This window comes from Panthera uncia, chromosome E1, assembly GCF_023721935.1.
Source record: "Panthera uncia isolate 11264 chromosome E1, Puncia_PCG_1.0, whole genome shotgun sequence".
Classification (NCBI taxonomy): domain Eukaryota; kingdom Metazoa; phylum Chordata; class Mammalia; order Carnivora; family Felidae; genus Panthera; species Panthera uncia.
The window spans coordinates 1,163,759-1,181,665 of NC_064814.1; the positions used below are offsets into that span (position 1 = coordinate 1,163,759).

A 17,907-nucleotide genomic window follows, 5' to 3' on the forward strand; every position below is an offset into this window, starting at 1 on the left:
CGCTGGAGCCCACAGCCCCAGCAGACGGCCCTCGCCGGACAGAGCCAGTGGCCGAGCCTTATGTGTCCCACCCGGGCCTGCCGGCCCGGGGTCGCGTGCCTGGCCCGTCAGTATTTATTGCCTCCATATGTGCCGTCCTCTGGGCCCCCTGGCCTGCCACCTCTGCCCCCAGGCTCGGTGCCACCGTCCCCGGCAGGCCCTCCCCACACCCAGCCAGGACAACCGTGGGACCAAGCGCGCACAGTCGGAGCCCTCCCCCTGTGCCTCCCCTCCCCTACCTTCCCCATGCCCCCCTCTCCCTGTCAGGACGGGGCCTAGAATGCCCAGGAGCCTGAACCTGCTTCTCCTTTTCTGACCGGGAAATAAACTCCCCCAAAGGAGCCAGGGTGTTTGCTGCTTGTCTCCTGGCGGGCGGGGGCAGGAAGGCAGCAGGAATGCTTTTTCCCTGGGTGGCAGCCGCTGCTTCTGTGACCACTTTCATACTAATGTCGAGTGGCCAGGGTTCACTGTGGGTGAGGAACCGGAGTCCCCAAAGTGCCCAAGTTCCCCCGGATTCAGGGCAGTGGGAGGGGGCGCGGTAGGCCCGTCTTGGGGTCTAGAGCACCGGCTCCTCAGGAAATGCCCCAACCCTGAAGAAGGGGAGCCTCGCTGGAGGTTTGAGGCCTGTGTGGCAGGCAAGACATGCAGATAGGGGATGGGAGGGGCCCTGCTGCCCTCTGGTAGTGCTGGGGGGGGGGGGGGCAGTCGGTGCTGTGGGCTGCAGGAACAGGCAGGATCAGCCGTCCAAGGGTGGAAAGGGTGAAGCGGGGGTAGACTGGAGGAGACTAGAGGGCCCTCACTGCCTAAGGTGCAAAAGTGCCAGGAGAGCCCTGAGTAACAGCCAATCCCGTGGACCAGGGAGGCCTCTGCCGGGCCTGAGGTGGTGGGGAGTGGAGAGGAGGATGGTCCTGCCTCCTCTCCAAGCACCACCCCCAGGGCACTCAGTAACCTTGACGCCCCTCCCCAACCCCAGGATAAGGAAAGGGCAGGTGGGCAACCTAAGCTCCAGACACCCTCTTACCTGGCCCACGTGGGTTACAAAAGCGGTCGGGTGCCACACAGTGGGGACGCGGGACTGCTCTCCTGGAGCCTCTACTGGCCACACCTAAGGCGGCCTGCCCCTCTTTCCATTGCTTCCAGCACAGTGTGCTCAGCTGACAGCTTATCGCCAGCTGGGCTGGGCCACATGCCCGTGCCAGGACAGCTCCTACAAGGCTGGTCACTGCCTCAACCCTCCTTATGGGGGCCCCGTGCTCGATGGCATGAGGAAATGGCACTTCCTGCCCAGACACAGACCCAAGAGCCCAGGCAGGAAGCAGCCTGGGCCCCAGTTCTTGATTCCACAGGGTCAAAGACCCTAACCCACCTCTCCCAGAGCCAGAGCCGTGCAGCCCCAAGACAGGCCTGGTGGGACAGGCTCGGGCAGGGAGCCGCCGTGAGACCAGTTCCGGGCTCTGAGGCCTTTCTCACGGAACCGGACGCGGCTGCCTCTGGCGCTCATCCCCACCCCGAGGCAGAAAGCCCCATCTCAGTCAGTCCATAGCGCTGGGGCCACCACCTCCCTTCTCCCAGTACACTTCCTGAAAGGTCCAGTGCAAACCTCTAAACCCAGGGAAATCCTGTGCCGTCAGCAGCGCCTTGGGCCAGGGCCTTCTGAGGCTGTCAGGCCAGAAGGCCTACTACTTTTGCTCTCGGATTTCCCCAGCTTTACTAGACATGTGAACTCAGGACCCAGAGTGCCCAGTTGTACAGGCACACTGCCAATCCCCAGGACTTTGTCCCCCGCCCCCGCTGAGGGGCAACACAGGGTGGTGCCTGCAGGACGTGGCTCTTGGGTCCCAAGTCTAATCTGACCCTCCTGGTTCCACCCTGAACCTGCCTACATTCTGGGAGCCGGTGTCTGTGGCCCTCTTCCCTTCCGTCCTCTTCCACGTCCCCCAGAAATCCCCAAGCTGCCACCTCCTCATCCACTCCAAGATGGGCCCTCCCTTCCACTGAGGAGGGTGCCGTGGTCACCAGGTCAGGACCCCTGATGTGACTGATCACCAAATACTGTGGTTTAGGACAATCTTCATGCCCCCGTGCAGTCCCGCTCCACGATCAGGACGCCTGCAGCCCCCACCCCGGGGGCATGCTCACCACCTCGCCCCCAACATGCACAGGAAGAGGACCGCGGGATAGTGCCTGATCGGCAACCTAGTCAGATTTCAGTGGCCCAGCGAGCACTTCTGGGGTGTCCGTGAACCTGCCATGACTCCCTCGACACACCCTATCCGACCCTATCCCTCCTTCCAACCCTATCACGCATTGGAAGGCAGTTTTATTCTGAGAACTCTACTTTTGAGAATGGTATTTATCAAAACAGCTGCTATTTAATGGGCAACTTCTCCGGGAATGCCACGCCTGGAGGATGCCCTGTAGTTGTGTGGGTCCCCCAAGACACAGCCACAGGGGCAGGTGGGGCACCAACCTCCCAGGGCACATTCCGGCCCAGGGCCTGGGGCACAAGGTGAACACACCCCACTGCCTCTCTCTCGAGCTGATTTTGGAAGGTATGTGAGTGGGTCTTAGGAAGAATGAGACCGAGCCGGCCCTCCCCTCAAAGCTGAGGCCTGCAGAGGCGTTCAGTCAACCAGCCTGTGTTCCGGGACCAACCCCACAGAAACAGGGGGTCTCAGGCCTCCCCCAAACCAGGCCTCCTTCCAGCTGAACCCCCGCTTTGCTGCTCCTGCACGGGTTGGTACGTGAGGCCAATTCAAGATGAGCAAAGGCATCCTGAGGAGAAGGCACATTGGTGCGGCTGAGGTATCGGAATACCGTGCCTGGGTCAGGCCAGAGGCCAGTCGCCCGCATCAAGGTGTGTTTCGGCCGCCCTCAGCGGCAGCCATGGAGGCAGACTCGGCCACAGTGAGGCTCATTCGCGGCCGTTGAACCCTTGTCTGCTTTATTCTCCCCTCGATCCCGACGTTCTCATCTTTGTCGGGACTGTATGCCCTGGGGCGAAGCGGCCTCCGTGCTGGCACAAACTCATCGTCGTGGTGTGTATCATCTCTTCACTGTCCCCAGCGGAAGAAATTCAAACCCCACTCTTTAGGCACCTAAACCCTGGTCTCACGAGCGCTTCCGAAATCTAGACAGGATACAAATAACCCTTATATCAGGCCCCGCGGTCTGTAAAATAAGGGTTGTGGCAATCATAACGTTAGGAGATAGTGCAGCAATGAGGCAATCCCCACCCATACGCAGAGAGCAGAGGGGGAGGACTCCGCTCGCAATTGTTAGGAAGAGCTGTCTTTCATCTGTTGAAGCCCCAGGCCAGGGCTTCCCCCACCCCATGCCCCCCTAGCTGGGGCGCAGGCCGGCACCTGCCAGGCACACGTTCACCGCCTTTCTATGCCCAAAGTCCCAGCTCCTGTCAAGTCGTCCCTGTGAAGACACGGATGCCAGCAGGTACAAGCACTCGGTGAACCTTGCTCCCCTGGCACTGGGGGAAGAGCAGAGAACATGGCCTTGACCTTCAGGAGTGCATACACCAGTTGAGGCAGCCCCACACAGGAGAGACAGGAACACATGCCCTCCCCTCCAAAAGCAACCACTCGACAAATGTGAACTCTCCAAAGCACGAATGCATGTTTTTTCTGTCTTACCATTTCTGAAATGAGGAGGTTATTACAGCCAACGTGTACATTTAACGTGGGCGTTTCTCTTCTTCCTGCCATGTTATTAAATTGATGAGAAGTCTCAAAGCTACTGGTGGTGGCGTTTCGCAACAGAGGAAGCGAATACAAATGAAGAGGAAGGTTTCCTGGAGACAAACGGTCTGTTCCAGGGGTGGGGGTGGGGCGGGCTGCCAGGGAAAGGCAGACGTGGTGGCAGAGGCTTTGAGCAGTGACGGAAAGGGACGGCGGATCAGTCTAGAGCAGCGCCGTCCAGCAAAAATAGGGTGGGAGCCACAACCGATATTTTAAAATTTCTAGAAGCTAGTCAAACGTTTTAATTTAGCCCAACGTATACAAAGTACCAACGCAACATCTGAATATAAAAAAGTTACGGGAGTTCCCGTCGCCTCGGTGGCAGGTGGTCACCGCCGCGGAGGGCAGCGCCCGGGGGCCCGGGATGGCTCGCAGACAGCCAGCAGGAATCGGCAGCCGGCGGGGAGGCAGGTGCGCGGCCCCCCGAGTCGGCCTCCCCCGAGACCCCGAGTCCCCCGCTTTTGGACCCTCAGCTGCAGCGGCCCAACCTCCCTCTTCCTGCGCCCGTTCTGGTGGGCCTCCTCGCCGGCCTTCCGGCCGTATCACGTTCGGCCTCGGCGTCCCCCGCGCCACCTGCGCGCCGCCTCCGCGCCCCGACCCGCCGCCGGCACCGCCCGGGACGGCCGAGCCCCGCCGGCCCCGTCGGCCCCGCCAGCCCCGCGGTGCTGGACTCGCGGCACGCACCGCCCGACCCTCACGCGCACCGGAAGTTGCGTAGGCTCGCCTTCCGACTCGCAGAGCTGGGGGGGCGGTGTCAGTTAAGGACAGGCCGTCCAATCAGAATGCAACACGAAGGGTTTCAGAGGCGCAGACGCAGCTCCGCCCTTCACTCGGGAGCTCCGCCCCACTGCCACGTTTGACGACGGATCTCGCGGGCGTGCGCGTATCTCTTGGCCAATCAGGAGCCGCAGATCCTGGCCTCCAAAGGTAGCAGCCATTCCAGACGCGCGGAAGGTGTAGGAGAAAGCCACCAGTCACAAGTCGAGGGAGAGAAAGTTCTCCATGGGGAGCCAATGAAAAAACCGGGTAGAGTGCGAGCGCGAGCTCCTCGGCCAATCTCGGGCGAGGGCGAGGGAAGCCCCCATGGCGATTTCGAATCCGGGGTCGGGGGCCAGAACGGACAGCCAATGCGAACGCTTTGGAGGTGGGCCCCGGAGCCCGCCAGCCAATCGAGAGTGGGCGCAGGCGGGCGCGCGCGCGGCGGCGGCCGGGCTTATAGGGGCGGGGCGGCCGGCGCGCGCTCTCGTGGCCTCGCTGTCCCGGCGGCGCCAACCGAAGCGCCGCGCCCGCTGCCGACATGCTGCGCCGCGTTCTGCTCTGCCTGGCCCTGGCCGTGCTGACGCGCGCGGGCGCCGCCGCTCCGGAGGAGGAGGACCACGTCCTGGTGCTGCACAAGGGCAACTTCGAGGAGGCGCTGGCGGCCCACAAGTACCTGCTGGTGGAGTTCTGTGAGTGCCGCCGGCCTGGCCGGGCCTCGCCGTGGCGGGGCGGGGACGCGGGGGGGCCGGCGGGACGGGCGGGGGTCTCCGGGGCTGTCAGCATCCAGCCCCCCCTCCGGAGGCGCAGTCCCGGGCTGGTGCGGCGCGCAGAGCTGCTGTCGGCGTCCCCGCGCTGCCCACGTCCTGGGGGCATCCCTCCTGCTTGAGCCGGGTCCCAAGGCTGGCCGCAGGCCGACAGCCAGGACATGCTTTGTGCCTTACGTCCACATGGCAGGGGCCCTCCTTTAGCCTGGTGTCAGCTGCCACCAATACAGAGGAGCACGCCGGGGCCCAGCCCCCTGACCGCCCCCCAGGACTGATCCCAGAGCGCCCCACCTTCAACCCCATACAGCTCGCTTTAGCAGTGCTGTCATCCAGACTCCAGCACCGCCGTCTGTGTTTATAAGTGTGTAAGCACTACCTGGGGTGGAAAGCTCCAGCCGGCCAGAGCTGCTAACCTGAGCTGGCAGAGAGTTGTGTTCCCACAGTGCATAGAGTCACTTTTAAGTGGGAGTCTTGGGGCAGGCGTGCACAGGTGTGTGTTGCACATTCACGACTAGGTCTTGCTGAGCGTACAGGTGCCGAGGCGCTGGCTTCTTGACTTTTCTGGGAGATCCCAGGGACATGACCGCCCTCACTGCTTGCAGATGATGGGAAGTCACCCGTCGTTTGTCCCGTGCCAAGCAGCTTGGGGTCTGGTGTCAGTTTGTCGTTCGTGGCCTCTGTACCAATATTGCCCAAGAGCGTCAAGCTATCAGCTCAGCCCTGTGGGTTCAGGGGGGTTATCTTGGTGAGTAGATAAGATTTTTATGGAAGGAAGTGCCAGGAGAAGGTGGGGGAAGCGGTGGAACTTGGTCGACGCTGCTTTCCAGCATCCGTTTCTTTTCCAGATGCGCCATGGTGTGGCCACTGCAAGGCTCTGGCCCCCGAGTATGCCAAAGCAGCTGGCAGGCTGAAGGCGGAAGGCTCGGAGATCAGACTGGCAAAGGTAGATGCCACCGAGGAGTCCGATCTGGCTCAGCAGTATGGTGTGCGTGGCTACCCTACAATCAAGTTCTTCAAGAACGGAGACACCGCTGCCCCCAGAGAGTACACAGGTGTGATTGCTGCACCGCCCTTCTCTTCCCTGCAGACGGGGGTGTGCCTGCAGCCTTTGGGAGAGACCTGAGAGGTGGGGAGGCCCGCTTTCAGAGGCAAGGCGGGGAACCTGGTCTCAGACTGGATTCTCAGTCGAGGTCAGCCTCTGACGCTCTCGTGAGGAAAGTGCTCCCATCCCCAAAGAGTGCGTCAGGTAGAGAGGGACATCCTTCCGGGGCGGGTGGCAAGCTGAGGCTTGTCCTAAGGTTGACCAGTGAGAGGAGGAAGGCTGGGGCCCTCGGGCCCGCTTGGAGCTACAGGTGTAGCGATTTGGGACTGTCCGGTGTGCCAAGCCAAGTGCCCGGGGCCTTCCCCAGGGCAGGGGCTGAGGCTGAGAGCCACTGGGTGACAGGCTGGCGTCACTCACCTGTCCTGGCAGAGCTCAAATGCAAGGCCCGGCCCCTCAGGCTGCCTCCTGGGGCCTGGGCCCCTTTGTAGCCTGGTAGGTACCGGGACAAGAGGAGAGACTTTTGTCCATAGAACCGGTTCTGTGGCTCTTCTGTCAGAATGCTCTCCAGCAGCCTCGTTGATTCTGACGTCTGCGGCTCTGGTGTTCTTACTAGGCTGCTGTTTTGTTGTTCACACGTTCGCCTGGGTTCGCTCTCAGGACAGGAAGTGCAGAGTTCCCACGGTCCCATCGCTCGCGCTTAGGTTTGGTGAATGAGACAGCGGCTCCTAACTCCACCTGTAACTGATGAGTCAGCATCTCGTTGCCACTTAGGAGAATCCTAAGCGTGAGCCTCGCACCCTCCTTGTGCCGGGCCAGGTGGCCAGATGCTTTGAGGGGAGGAAGGGCTTGGCCTTAGTCCCAGGAGGAGCAGGCTTCTACCTTTTCGGTTTGTCAGCTCTGGGTGGCGTGCGGGAGCCTGATCGCTCTCATTTTGCTGGTCTGGGAGGCATGTGGGAGGGCCAGGCCGAGGACAGGGACCCCTGAGCGGTCCTTATGTCCCAGGCCAGCTAGAGCTCGGGGAAGGCGGGGGTCGAGCTGATTTACCAAGCAGCCTTTTTTTATTTTATTTTTTTTTTGAGTTCCATTACATCTTTAATTATGACGGAGCCTAGAGTGAGGGCACTGGGGGAAAGTGTGTGCTTGATGAATTTAAGCGTCAAGGGATTTAGAAAGTGCAGAGGGCTTAGAGGAGGGGGCGGCGGCGTGATTCTGCTACCCTGGGGGCAGCCGCTGCGTCTCCCCTGCTTCACACCCAGTCCCGGTTTCTCAAGAGGCAGAATAGTGCTCTTAGCGCTAGGATTTGCACAGGCGCGTAGACAAGGTTCCTCTTCTGGAAGGAGAGTGTTGAGCCCCGGTCTTGGCAGAGAGCTCGGAGAACGGGCAGGGAGGGTGGGCCCTGGTTTTCAGCGGAACCCGCCTGTATTTGGGTGCAGCTGGCAGAGAAGCTGAGGACATCGTGAACTGGCTGAAGAAACGCACCGGCCCCGCCGCCAGCACGCTGCCCGACAGGGCCGCCGCGGAGGCCTTGCTGGAGTCCAGCGAAGTGACCGTCATCGGCTTCTTCAAGGTAGAGGCTTCGGCACTGCGCCCCGTCGTCGGGGAAAGGTTCCCTGTGGTCTGGGTACTGCCTGTCTGTCCCGCTGGCGGCCCGGGCGGGACCCTCGGTGCTTGGGTGAGTGGCCACCTCTGCTGCTTCTCTGTAGGATGTGGAGTCGGACTTTGCCAAGCAGTTCCTGCTGGCAGCGGAGGCCATCGATGACATACCTTTTGGGATCACGTCCAACAGCGACGTGTTCTCCAAATACCAGCTGGACAAGGATGGGGTTGTGCTCTTCAAGAAGGTAAGTGGCCCTCCGGCAGCCCCGCCCAGGGCATGGAGACACCGCGGGGGGGGTGCTGCTTTCCTTATCACTTCCAGCCCCTGAGAACCTTGCCCGGGCGGCGCTGGACCGCCAGCTGGACTTATCGGGGGCCTGTTGGCAACGTCAGACCATAGGAGCCACTCAGACAGTGGCCTTCAGACTTTGCGCTGTGGGCCCGTTGTTCCGGCTCGAGTGGCAGCTCCAGGGCCGTGTTTGATGAAGGCAGAGCTGCTCTGGAGTGTTTAGTGTTTCCGAAAAAAAGAAAATGGCGAAATATTCGGGAAGGTCTGCCGCCTTAATCTTTTCTAAGCACGTGATTCTTAGCATGAGGCATCAGTTACGTTGATGGTGCCGTGCGGCCGACACTCCTGTTTGCTCAACTTTTTGATCCCTGGAAATGGAGGCCGTGCAGGTGGCAGGCAGAGGAGGGCAGAAATCAGGAGAGAGGGGCAGGGGGCAGGAGGCGTGTCTTCGGGGATGAGGATCGGGCCTTTCGCTCCTGTTTTGTCCTGGTGGGAAGAGGGCGGGTTTGGAACTCCAGCAAAGCAGGAAACCCTGTGGTCAGAAAGGTCGCCGGCTTCTGGTCTAAGGCCGTTGTGTGTGTGTGCCCCACGTGTAGGGCATCTGGGCCGAGTGACTGAAGACAGGTAACCTTGTGTAGAAACTGCCGCATCTGGCACCTTGCCAGGGGCTGGCAGGGAGGGGTGAGGGTGTCTTCCGGCTGTACTCCTGAGGACTGGGGACGCCAGGGTGGCTCCGGGTGGCTCTGTTCCAGCGTCCTTGCCACTGCAGTGTTTCTGTAGTCTTGCTTTCCTCAAAACAATTCTAGATCCTCGTAGCACCCCCCCCCCACCCCGAGGGAACGGAGGGGCTATGAGGCCCCCATGGGGGGCCCGGGTGGGACTGGGTGGGATGAGCCTCTGCGGGTGGCCAGAGTCCTGGGTCCTGAGGTTGAGGCTGACGGAGGGGGAGGGTGTCTCAGAGACCGCCGAGACCCATGTGCCATCCCGCGTCCAAACCGTGCTTTCCTACCTCCTGAAAATCCAGAGCGCCAGTTCTCAGGCGTCCTCCGGCCTCGACTCCCCGTTGTCTGTGGGCACTGGGCGCGGCCTGGGTGACGTGACCCCTTGGGTCTGGTGCCAGTTGGGGGGCAGGCTTGAGCAGAGGCCTGGCAGGACCCCGGGGACTTTGTGCCGCGTGGGTCAGTATGGGTCCCAGCTGCAGTCACAGACCGTCGTACGGACGAGGAGGAGGAGGCTCAAGTCTGGCCCCTCCCGGCTCTGTTGGGCCGGCCCCCGTTTTCTCCATCGTGCTCGTTCCCTCAGTCTTTCTTGTTCCCTTTTCTCTAGGTTGTTCGATCCCGTTTCTTGCAGCGTGTTGGGTCTGTCCAGGGGCCGCTGTGGGCAGCCTCACTGAGTCAGGCACCTCCCTAGTGGGACAGGGCAGGCCACTTGCTGGGAAGGATGGGGGCTCGGATGGCGGCTTGGGTCATGGGTCACTGGCAGTTGGACTTCTGGTTTGAGAGCTATCCTGTGTCTTTATTTGTCCTGGTGGTTACTTTGCTTTTCTTTCCTGAAACCGAGGGGTAGGAGTAGGTGTCGGGCCGGGCCTGTCCTCTGCTGCCTGCAGCATTGCGCCTTTTGGGGATGTTTGTCATTGTGGCCTGATGGGGCTGGGCTTCACTACTGTCCCTGGCTGAATGAAGGCTGGTTGTGTGCTTTTTACTGAAGTAGACGGGGACTGTGGTGTGACGTGACCCCATTACTAAAAAGATTGTGTCTCAAGACAGGTGCGTGCGGCAACTCTGTTCTTTGGGCCTCTGGGCATGAAATTGGGCACACCGCCCACTGCTCGGAGGGGCTGGCAGTACGGTTCTGGAGCAGTGGGGGCCTGTGTGCCCCTGGTAGGGTCTCAGGAGCATGCCTGGTGGAGCCGGGCCCCCTGGCCTTGGCTTTTCATCCCCTTTCCCCTCTTCTCCTTGGGTTTGGGGAAGAGAGAGCAGGCTTCAGCTTTTCCTGGGGGTGCTGTGCTCGTGGCCCCTGGCACCTGGCCCTCGATCTGGTCTAACTTTAGCAGCCGGTGTCGTAGTCGAGCTGAATGAAGGTCAGGCTGTAATGTGATGTTGGTGGGAGCAGGGAGTGGCCGCCTGCTTTTCTGGAAGTTCCTTCGGGGAAGTGTAACTGGAAATGACTGGGAAGAAAAGGTGAGTAGTTTCTCTCTGTGGGACTCATTCGAGAGTTCAGAGGGAAGGATGAGATGCTCGTGCGAACAGGTGTAGACGCAGCATCGTTTTTGTGCTGGGAGTGGTCTCTGCGCTCCACCCAGAGCCAGGGCTGCAGCTTGGCTGCACGGCTGCCCGTGGGCCTCTCTGGTCTGTAGCAACAGCCTTCCAGCTTCGGGGCCTCAGGATCTCTGAAACTCTTAGATATTACTGGGTATCCCAAAGAGATTCTGTTGCTGTGGGTTCTATCTATTGATTTTTACCAGGTCAGAAATCAGAACCGAGAAATGTTTCTAAGACCCTAACCGTCTAGGGTGTCTGGCTGGCTCTGTCGGTAGAGTGAGTGACTCTTGATCTCAGGGTTGTGTGTTCAAGCCCCACATTGGGCATGGAGCCTACTTAAATAAGAACTCGTCCGTCTAAGTAACAGTTACGTGTAATCAGAAGGTCTTGTGAAAGTTAGTTTTTCCCAGACAACTGCGTTTGAGTGGTGAGCGTGTTCGGGTTCTGCTGGTTTCTAGCCTCCACCTTGTGGAGGGCAGATCTGGCTGATGTCAGTCTGTCGGGACGTCCCTTGTCGCTCTGCTCTGATCTGAGGGCATAGCACACTCAGGAGAACGCGTGTTCTGAGCAAGAGCACGAAATTGCAGCCGGAAGAGCCCCACGCTCTCCCCTTGGTGTCGCTGTGGCTCAGTGCCCGGAAGAGGCTGCTGTCTGCAGCCCTCATCTGGCTCTGTTCGGTGGACAGAGGCGTGTGGCTTCTGCTATCACAACTCCGGGTTGCTGTGCCGGGCCGAACCTGGGCTCCGGGGGCCGGGGCGGGCGGCATGGGAGGCTTTGGGAGGACCGAGGTTCTCGCAGCCCTCTCTGTGCCCACAGTTTGACGAGGGCCGGAACAACTTCGAGGGGGACATCACCAAAGACAAGCTGTTGGACTTCATCAAGCACAACCAGCTGCCGCTGGTCATCGAGTTCACTGAGCAGGTGCGGCTCTCCTGTGGGTCCTGCACCCCTGAGGGCGGGGCGGTGTGTGAGGGTCGTGGGGTCCCGACCCCGGGAACCCCCACGTACAGATCGTTGCAGCGGTGGCATTGCAGCCGTTGAGAGAATGTTCTGCGTGAATGGCTTAGTTTGTGGCTCAGACCCAGTAACCTCTGTTTACAACACAGACAGCCCCGAAGATTTTCGGAGGTGAAATCAAGACTCACATCCTGCTATTCCTGCCCAAGAGCGTGTCTGACTATGAGAGCAAACTGAGCAACTTCAAGAAGGCCGCCGAGCGCTTCAAGGGGAAGGTGAGCGGCTCGAGTGACTCAGGCTGCAGGGTGGCCCGGGGCTCTCTGCGGCTCCCGGGTCCCTCTGGGAGGGCCGGGCCGTGGCGGTGCGAGTCTGCACAGTGTGCGTGGCGGGAAGCAGCCAGGCAGGGGAGCGGAAGCTGCCTGCGGCCCCCCGCCTCACCTGCCGCTTCTCCCCTAGATTCTGTTCATCTTCATCGACAGCGACCACACGGACAACCAGCGGATCCTGGAGTTCTTCGGCCTCAAGAAGGAGGAGTGCCCCGCCGTGCGCCTCATCACCCTGGAGGAGGAGATGACCAAGTACAAGCCGGAGTCGGACGAGTTGACGGCGGCGAAGATTGAAGAGTTCTGCCACCGCTTCCTGGAGGGCAAGATCAAGGTGGGGGAGCCACATCCCGAGGTGGAGCCGGCCCGCGCCGGCCTCCCGGCCTTTGGGGTCCTGGGCTCCCTGCGGCTGCATCTGGAAGGTGTCCGAGCCGGGCGTGGACTCCTGCGGACGGGGCCCCAGACGGCGTGAAGATGCTTGGGGAGAGACGCGGTGGTCCTGCTGCTTGGGGAGCACCGAGCAGCCCCGACCCCGTGGGCTCGGCCCCCTCCCGAGGCTCCGTGAGCAGCTCTGGTCCCCGTGTGTCTCAGGCCGGGGTGGGGGTCCTAGGGGCCAGTGGGGTCTTGAGCCATCCCTGACCCTGCTCTGCCTGCCCCCCAGCCCCACCTGATGAGCCAGGAGCTGCCCGAAGACTGGGACAAGCAGCCCGTCAAAGTGCTGGTTGGGAAAAACTTCGAAGAAGTTGCTTTTGACGAGAAAAAGAACGTCTTTGTGGAATTCTGTAAGTGGAGCCTCTTCCACTCGTGCGCGCGTCCTCCCCACGAGGGCCGGCGGGCCGGGGGTGGGCAGAAAGCGGCTCCTCGGCCCAAGGGGGGGACTCCGCCGCTCTCTTCCAGACGCCCCGTGGTGTGGGCACTGCAAACAGTTGGCCCCCATCTGGGACAAGCTGGGAGAGACGTACAAGGACCACGAAAACGTCGTCATCGCCAAGATGGATTCGACGGCTAACGAGGTGGAGGCCGTGAAAGTGCACAGCTTCCCCACGCTGAAGTTCTTCCCGGCAGGCGCCGACAGAGCGGTGCGCCTCCGGCCGGGGGCTGGGGGAGGAGGGGGGCGGGCCGGGGAGCGCGGGACCGGCTCCCTGATTCACATTCTCGCCCCCCCCCCCCCCCCCCTCATTGATTACAACGGGGAGCGGACACTAGACGGGTTTAAGAAGTTCTTGGAGAGCGGTGGGCAGGACGGGGCCGGAGACGACGATGTGAGTGGCACGTTGGTTCCGCCCGGCCACGGCCGGCCTCTGGGTCACACCGTGTAGTCCGTGGGACAGGCTTCCGTGGGCGCCACTTGAGGCAGGCACGGGGACCCGGGCTGGGGGGCTGCCGGGAAGCCCTCCCCGTGCCCCGCAAAGCCATCCTCCCTGATGAACACACTGTACGGAGCGCCCGAGAGGGGCCTTTAAATGCTGACATCTGCTTAAGAGACTTACTCGTCCCGTGAGGCTCCCTACTGCGCTGGACCCGGACGCTCCTCCCCGGCCGCTGGCTGAGGCGTCCCACCGGACACCAGCTTGGGCCTGTCCGTGCAGCCGTGGGCGGCTGGGGAGAGTGGAGGCCGGTCTGTGCCCAGGCCAGAGGGCGGGGTGGGGTGGGGGCGGGGGGGCCGGCAGAGCATGTGAGGCCGGGAGCCAGGGCAGTGGTCAGTTCAGTGGGGCATGGTCGGCGGGCTGTCGGCGGCCCCACAGACCCTGGAGGCTGGGGTCCCGGGCTCCCCTTGCACCGTCTTGTGGGCAGAAGCTCTGAGAGCCGACGGTTGGCTGCTTCTGCCCAAAGGGCCAGCCGGTGTCTGGCTGACCGAGGCCCCGCCCCGTCCCTCCTGGTCCCTCCTGACCCATGTGCTTGCTTCCCTCCCTCTTCCTGCTGCGCCCCAGGACCTGGAAGATCTGGAAGAGGCGGAAGAGCCTGACCTGGAGGAAGATGACGATCAGAAAGCTGTGAAGGATGAACTGTGACACGGAGGCCAGACCCCGGCGCCCAGACACGGCACCTCATGGCCGCACACCCAGCGGCGCGGCCTCCGGAAGCTGGGGCCCCTCCCTGGAAGGAGGGAACGTCCATCGGAAATGCAGGGAACTTTCTGAAGCAACACTTCATTCTAACACACGTGTAAATCGAAACCCATCACCCTTTGCTTTTCAATCTTTGGAAAGGGATTTATCTCCAGGCCAGCCCATCTTCTGGGCCATTTTTTTTTAAATCGTGATGTACTTTTTCGTACATGGTTTTGTCCAAAGTGCTCGTTAAAATGTCTTGGAATCTCGGGCAGGTGAAGCCTCCTTCCTGTTAGGTTTATACTGTCACTTTTGAACATGCCATCGGTGGGATTTTTAGACATTTTTGGACGTCAGGGTGTCTGTTCCACTCTGGCCGTGGCTCCCCGGAGACTCCTGTCCCCTGCTCGGGGAGGGGGCCCGGCCGGCCTGGACAGCCACTCTCCACATGCTGGCGTTGCCATGGCTGAGCGTGGTTCTCCCGGTGTTTGGTTAAATGGACGCTTTGGCACGGTGGGGAAGGCGGGGGGCCTTCTGTGCCTGGAGGGGTGGTGGGTGCCGGCCGAGCCCCGGGCAGCCCCCCATCCTTCCCGAGCCAGGCCCCCCGTTCTGTGACTTCCAGGGTAACCTGAGGCCCGTGCCAGGCAGAACCTCCCATTTCCAGGCTGGGAAACGGTCAGGAGTGCTTGAGCCGAACCAAACGTTGACAGTTTTCAGGCATTTCTACCACAATATTGGAATTGAACACATTGGCCAAATAAAACTGAAATTTTACTACCTCTCGTTGTCTCTGCTGTACGGTCCCTCCAGGGCCTGGGCTCGGGTGGGGCCTCTCTCCAGGGCCTTTCTTGGCACGTGGCGCCAACACGGCAGCCACAGGAGTCTCTTGGGTCGTCAGCCCGAGGTGGTGACCGCCTGCAGGTCACTGGGTGGAGGCGCTGCTCCCGCCCCCCGCCCAGGTGAACGGTCCACAGCCAGCGGGCAGGGAGCACCTGGTGTGAGCACTCTGGGCAGCGCCGACCAGACCCCTGTGCTGCCTCCCCAGCTCAGTAGCCCGCAGTGAGCGCCGCCCATAGCTGGCTTCCTTCCCCCGTTCTCCAGTCTCTGGTGGCCTGTGCCGGCAGCTTTCCAGCTGGTCCGCTCCCGGGTTCAGGTGTGCGGGGCCTCCGTCCTGCTGGCACAACGAGACGCTTAGCCGCGGAAAGGTGAGCTGGCGCCGTTCAGCTTCAGTGGGAGGACTGCGGCCCTGCCTTCCAAAATGTGAGCTGCTCCCCCAGGGGGCGCACGCCCTCCAGCCTCCAGAGGAGGAAACCCGGCACAGGGTGAGGCTGCCACGGGGGAGGGGGAGGCGGGGTCCAATCCTGTGCTCCCTGCCCCCAGCGACCGGTGTGGGTGACCCTGTGGACCCAACTACGCCAGAGCCAGGCCCCTCCGCATGGAGAGCGGGGACCGGGCGGGAGCACGGTGTCATGTGCTCCTGGGAGCGGCGGGTGAATCACCCGTACCTTTCCCCTTTTGCAGAGGCAGCTGATTAGCACATTCCAGGGCCTGGATTTGCTGGGAGGCTGTGGGGGTGGAGTCCAAAACCTGGCCGGGCTGCTGGATTAGCAGGCAACTTTGCACACTCAGGGTGGTCAGTTAAGGCTTAGCAGCCCGGACGTCCCAATCTCCCTCTCTTCCTCTCCCCTGCCCTCCTTCACTTCTCTCTCCAGGTGGCAGGAAGTTACTGCCCTGGTGCACCAGACACCCCTCCCCCGCCTGCCCCCCCAGGTCCTCAGGCCTCAGAGCCTGCCGGCAGGGACAGGCTTTACAGTGGGCCCTGCACCCAGTCTCCCAGTGGGCTCTCTGGCTCCTGTTTTCTGCTGGATAAAAAGCACCACTAGTCGCACTCCTCGGACTTTCCAAAGTGGGCTTTTTGCATTAAATGTTTTGGTTTGCTTTATTCCTCTAGAAGGTAGAAACCTAACATCGTACAAGCCAGATCGCGGGTTCACACGGGCATCAGGAAGAAAGCCACATGAATACGGGTGTGGTTCTGATGTGGTTACAGGTAGTTAGGGTTTGCCAACCAACATTCTTAGGTGAGACGCTCACAGCCAGCTTCTGACAAAAAGTTCCAAAGTGAGACGCTTCAGGCCAGGCCCACGGTTTAGAGGACGGCTCCAGTGCCCAGATAAGAATTAAAAGCACATTAAATACCTTTCAGGGGAGTCTGTTGTGAATGGGGTGGGGGGCACTTTGGGCACCAGTCCCTTCTCTGGCCCAAGCTGAAACCCAAAAGCCAAAACCCCCAAGCTCTCAGCTCACCTTGGTAGGACGGGGCCTGTCTCCAGCCCGAGGCCTGGCTACTCTCGGGAAGGCCTGGGTGGCAGCTTCATAAAGCCTTCTTTCATTTGATCCCCTGAGCAGGGAGGGCAGACAGAACTTTCCACGACACCAGAACAGGCCATCTTCACATCAAAGGAAAGTTCTTTCTCCTGTAAACACGCCAGAAGAAAGTATACTGACTCCTCCCAGGTGACTAGGAGTTAAGGTCACCCAGCACCGTCCTCTGAGCCCTGAAGCTCAGGAACCCCAGGCACCACCCTTGGATCGGGGCCCTGCAGGGCCTGGCCTGGGAGGAGGGTTCCATGGTGGCCAGGCCCGGCCAGCAGGTAGGGGCTCTGAGACCAGCCGAGAAAAACCTTGTCAGGGCAGGGAGTCTGTCTTCGGCGGTGCCCCATTTCTCCACAGCATTTGGCCCCAAGGCTTTGCACCTAGAGGGTGTTAAATACATTTGTTGATTTGGTTCTGTTGGATGGAGACCAGCCTGGTGATGCAAGGCTGCTGGTGACCAGGTGGCCGGCCCCACCCCCAAGAAGAGTGCCAGTCAGCCTTGGTTCTGTCCGTACTCAGGACTCCAGAGACTCCCCGGGGGCTTCTCGCCAGTGTCATGGCTTGAACTGCATCCTCCAGTATTCCTAAGTTGAAGTGCCAACCCCCGGGACCTCAGAATGTGATCTAATTTGGAAATAGACAGTTGTCATAGATGTGGTCGCTCAAGACGAGGTCATTCCGGAGTAGGGCGGCCCCTAATCCAATGACTGGTGACCTTATACATTTGGACACAGGCACACACAGGGGCAAGGCCGTGTGAACATGAAGGCAGAGATGGGGTGATGTCTCTACAAGCCAGGGAACAAAGACAGACACCAGCAGCCAGGAGGGGGCCTGGATTCTCCCTCAGAAGGAACCAGTCCTGCTGACGCCTTCATCTTGGACTTCCCGTCTCTAAAACCATGAGGAAATAAAGTTTTGTTTTGTTTTTCAATGTTCACTTATTTTTGAGAGACCGAGTGACACAGAGCAGAGCAACAGAGGGAGACACAGAATCCGAAGCAGGCTCCAGACTCGGAGCTGTCAGCACAGAGCCAGATGTGGAGCTCGAACTCAGTGTCCAGGAGATCGTGACCTGAGCCGAAGTCGGCCGCTTAAGTGACCGAGCCACACAGGTGCCCCGGAAATAAAGTTTGTTTCAGCCCCCAGTCTGGCCCTTTGTTATAGCAGCCCAAACGCACCCAGCTAGCCAACAGCACTGCTGCGGGCGCTGCCCCCCCGACCCCGTGAGCTCCTGGCCCAGCTCTGCTCCTGTGTGCAAGGCTCATTTCCACTGGCTCTTCTCCCCGCCAAAGTCTCGGCCACCCCTGGACACAGGCTGCCGCGGTGGACTGCTAGCGCCGGCCCAGCCTGCCGGGCATCTTCGACGCACCGCACTGGTTACGTTCTCACAGGGAAGCCCGGACCAGGCAGAGTGCGTACGTCACCTGGGCCGTGATGGCCCTTCCGAGGGGAGCAGACTGAATGCTCCCTCAGGTGTGAGCATGTGTGTCCTTGGCAGTTAGCGGCAGGAGCCTGGAGCCAGAGGAAATGGGGGTGGAGGGCACGGGGCTAGAAGGAAATGAGGGCGGTGTGGGGAGGGCTACCTGGGGGCAGGGTGGGATGGGCTAGTGCAAGCAGAGGCATTTATTTACATTCTAACCTGGGAAGGTTCCCAGCGGGAGGGCAAGGTGGTGCAGGCCCAGCTGGAAGGTGACA

At 61.0% G+C, this 17,907-nt stretch overlaps 1 protein-coding gene and 2 long non-coding RNA genes across 4 annotated transcripts; 1 reads left to right on the forward strand and 2 right to left on the reverse strand.

The window, feature by feature from the left end:
* Positions 1–2,982: 2,982 nt before the first annotated feature.
* LOC125926248 (uncharacterized) lies at positions 2,983–4,753 on the reverse strand. 2 transcript variants are annotated; one of them, XR_007459031.1, is made up of 2 exons: positions 3,687–4,753; positions 2,983–3,169 (listed from the first exon to the last, which is right to left on the reverse strand). It is a non-coding gene; the product is annotated as an uncharacterized LOC125926248 (long non-coding RNA). The 2 variants fall into 2 exon arrangements; XR_007459032.1 differs by having other exon boundaries at positions 3,405–4,753.
* A 259-nt stretch (positions 4,754–5,012) lies between these two features.
* P4HB (prolyl 4-hydroxylase subunit beta) lies at positions 5,013–14,607 on the forward strand. Its single transcript, XM_049635478.1, has 11 exons — positions 5,013–5,239; positions 6,160–6,366; positions 7,790–7,923; positions 8,060–8,197; positions 11,319–11,423; positions 11,609–11,734; positions 11,916–12,116; positions 12,444–12,564; positions 12,680–12,862; positions 12,959–13,044; positions 13,714–14,607. Exons 1-11 carry the CDS (start codon positions 5,089–5,091, stop codon positions 13,792–13,794), a joined length of 1,533 nt encoding a protein of 510 aa, XP_049491435.1. The 5' UTR covers positions 5,013–5,088; the 3' UTR covers positions 13,795–14,607.
* A 767-nt stretch (positions 14,608–15,374) lies between these two features.
* LOC125926247 (uncharacterized) lies at positions 15,375–17,886 on the reverse strand. Its single transcript, XR_007459030.1, has 4 exons — positions 16,725–17,886; positions 16,518–16,589; positions 16,141–16,310; positions 15,375–15,993 (listed from the first exon to the last, which is right to left on the reverse strand). It is a non-coding gene; the product is annotated as an uncharacterized LOC125926247 (long non-coding RNA).
* Between the last annotated feature and the right edge of the window lie 21 nt (positions 17,887–17,907).

Bases quoted from the DNA above. Each gene is read 5' to 3' on its own strand.
- P4HB (XM_049635478.1), top strand. From the start codon at position 5,089: ATGCTGCGCCGCGTTCTGCTCTGCCTGGCCCTGGCCGTGCTGACGCGC. The intron at 8,198-11,318 runs GTAAGTGGCCCT...CTGTGCCCACAG, and splicing joins GGGTTGTGCTCTTCAAGAAG to TTTGACGAGGGCCGGAACAA. The intron at 11,735-11,915 runs GTGAGCGGCTCG...CTTCTCCCCTAG, and splicing joins CCGAGCGCTTCAAGGGGAAG to ATTCTGTTCATCTTCATCGA.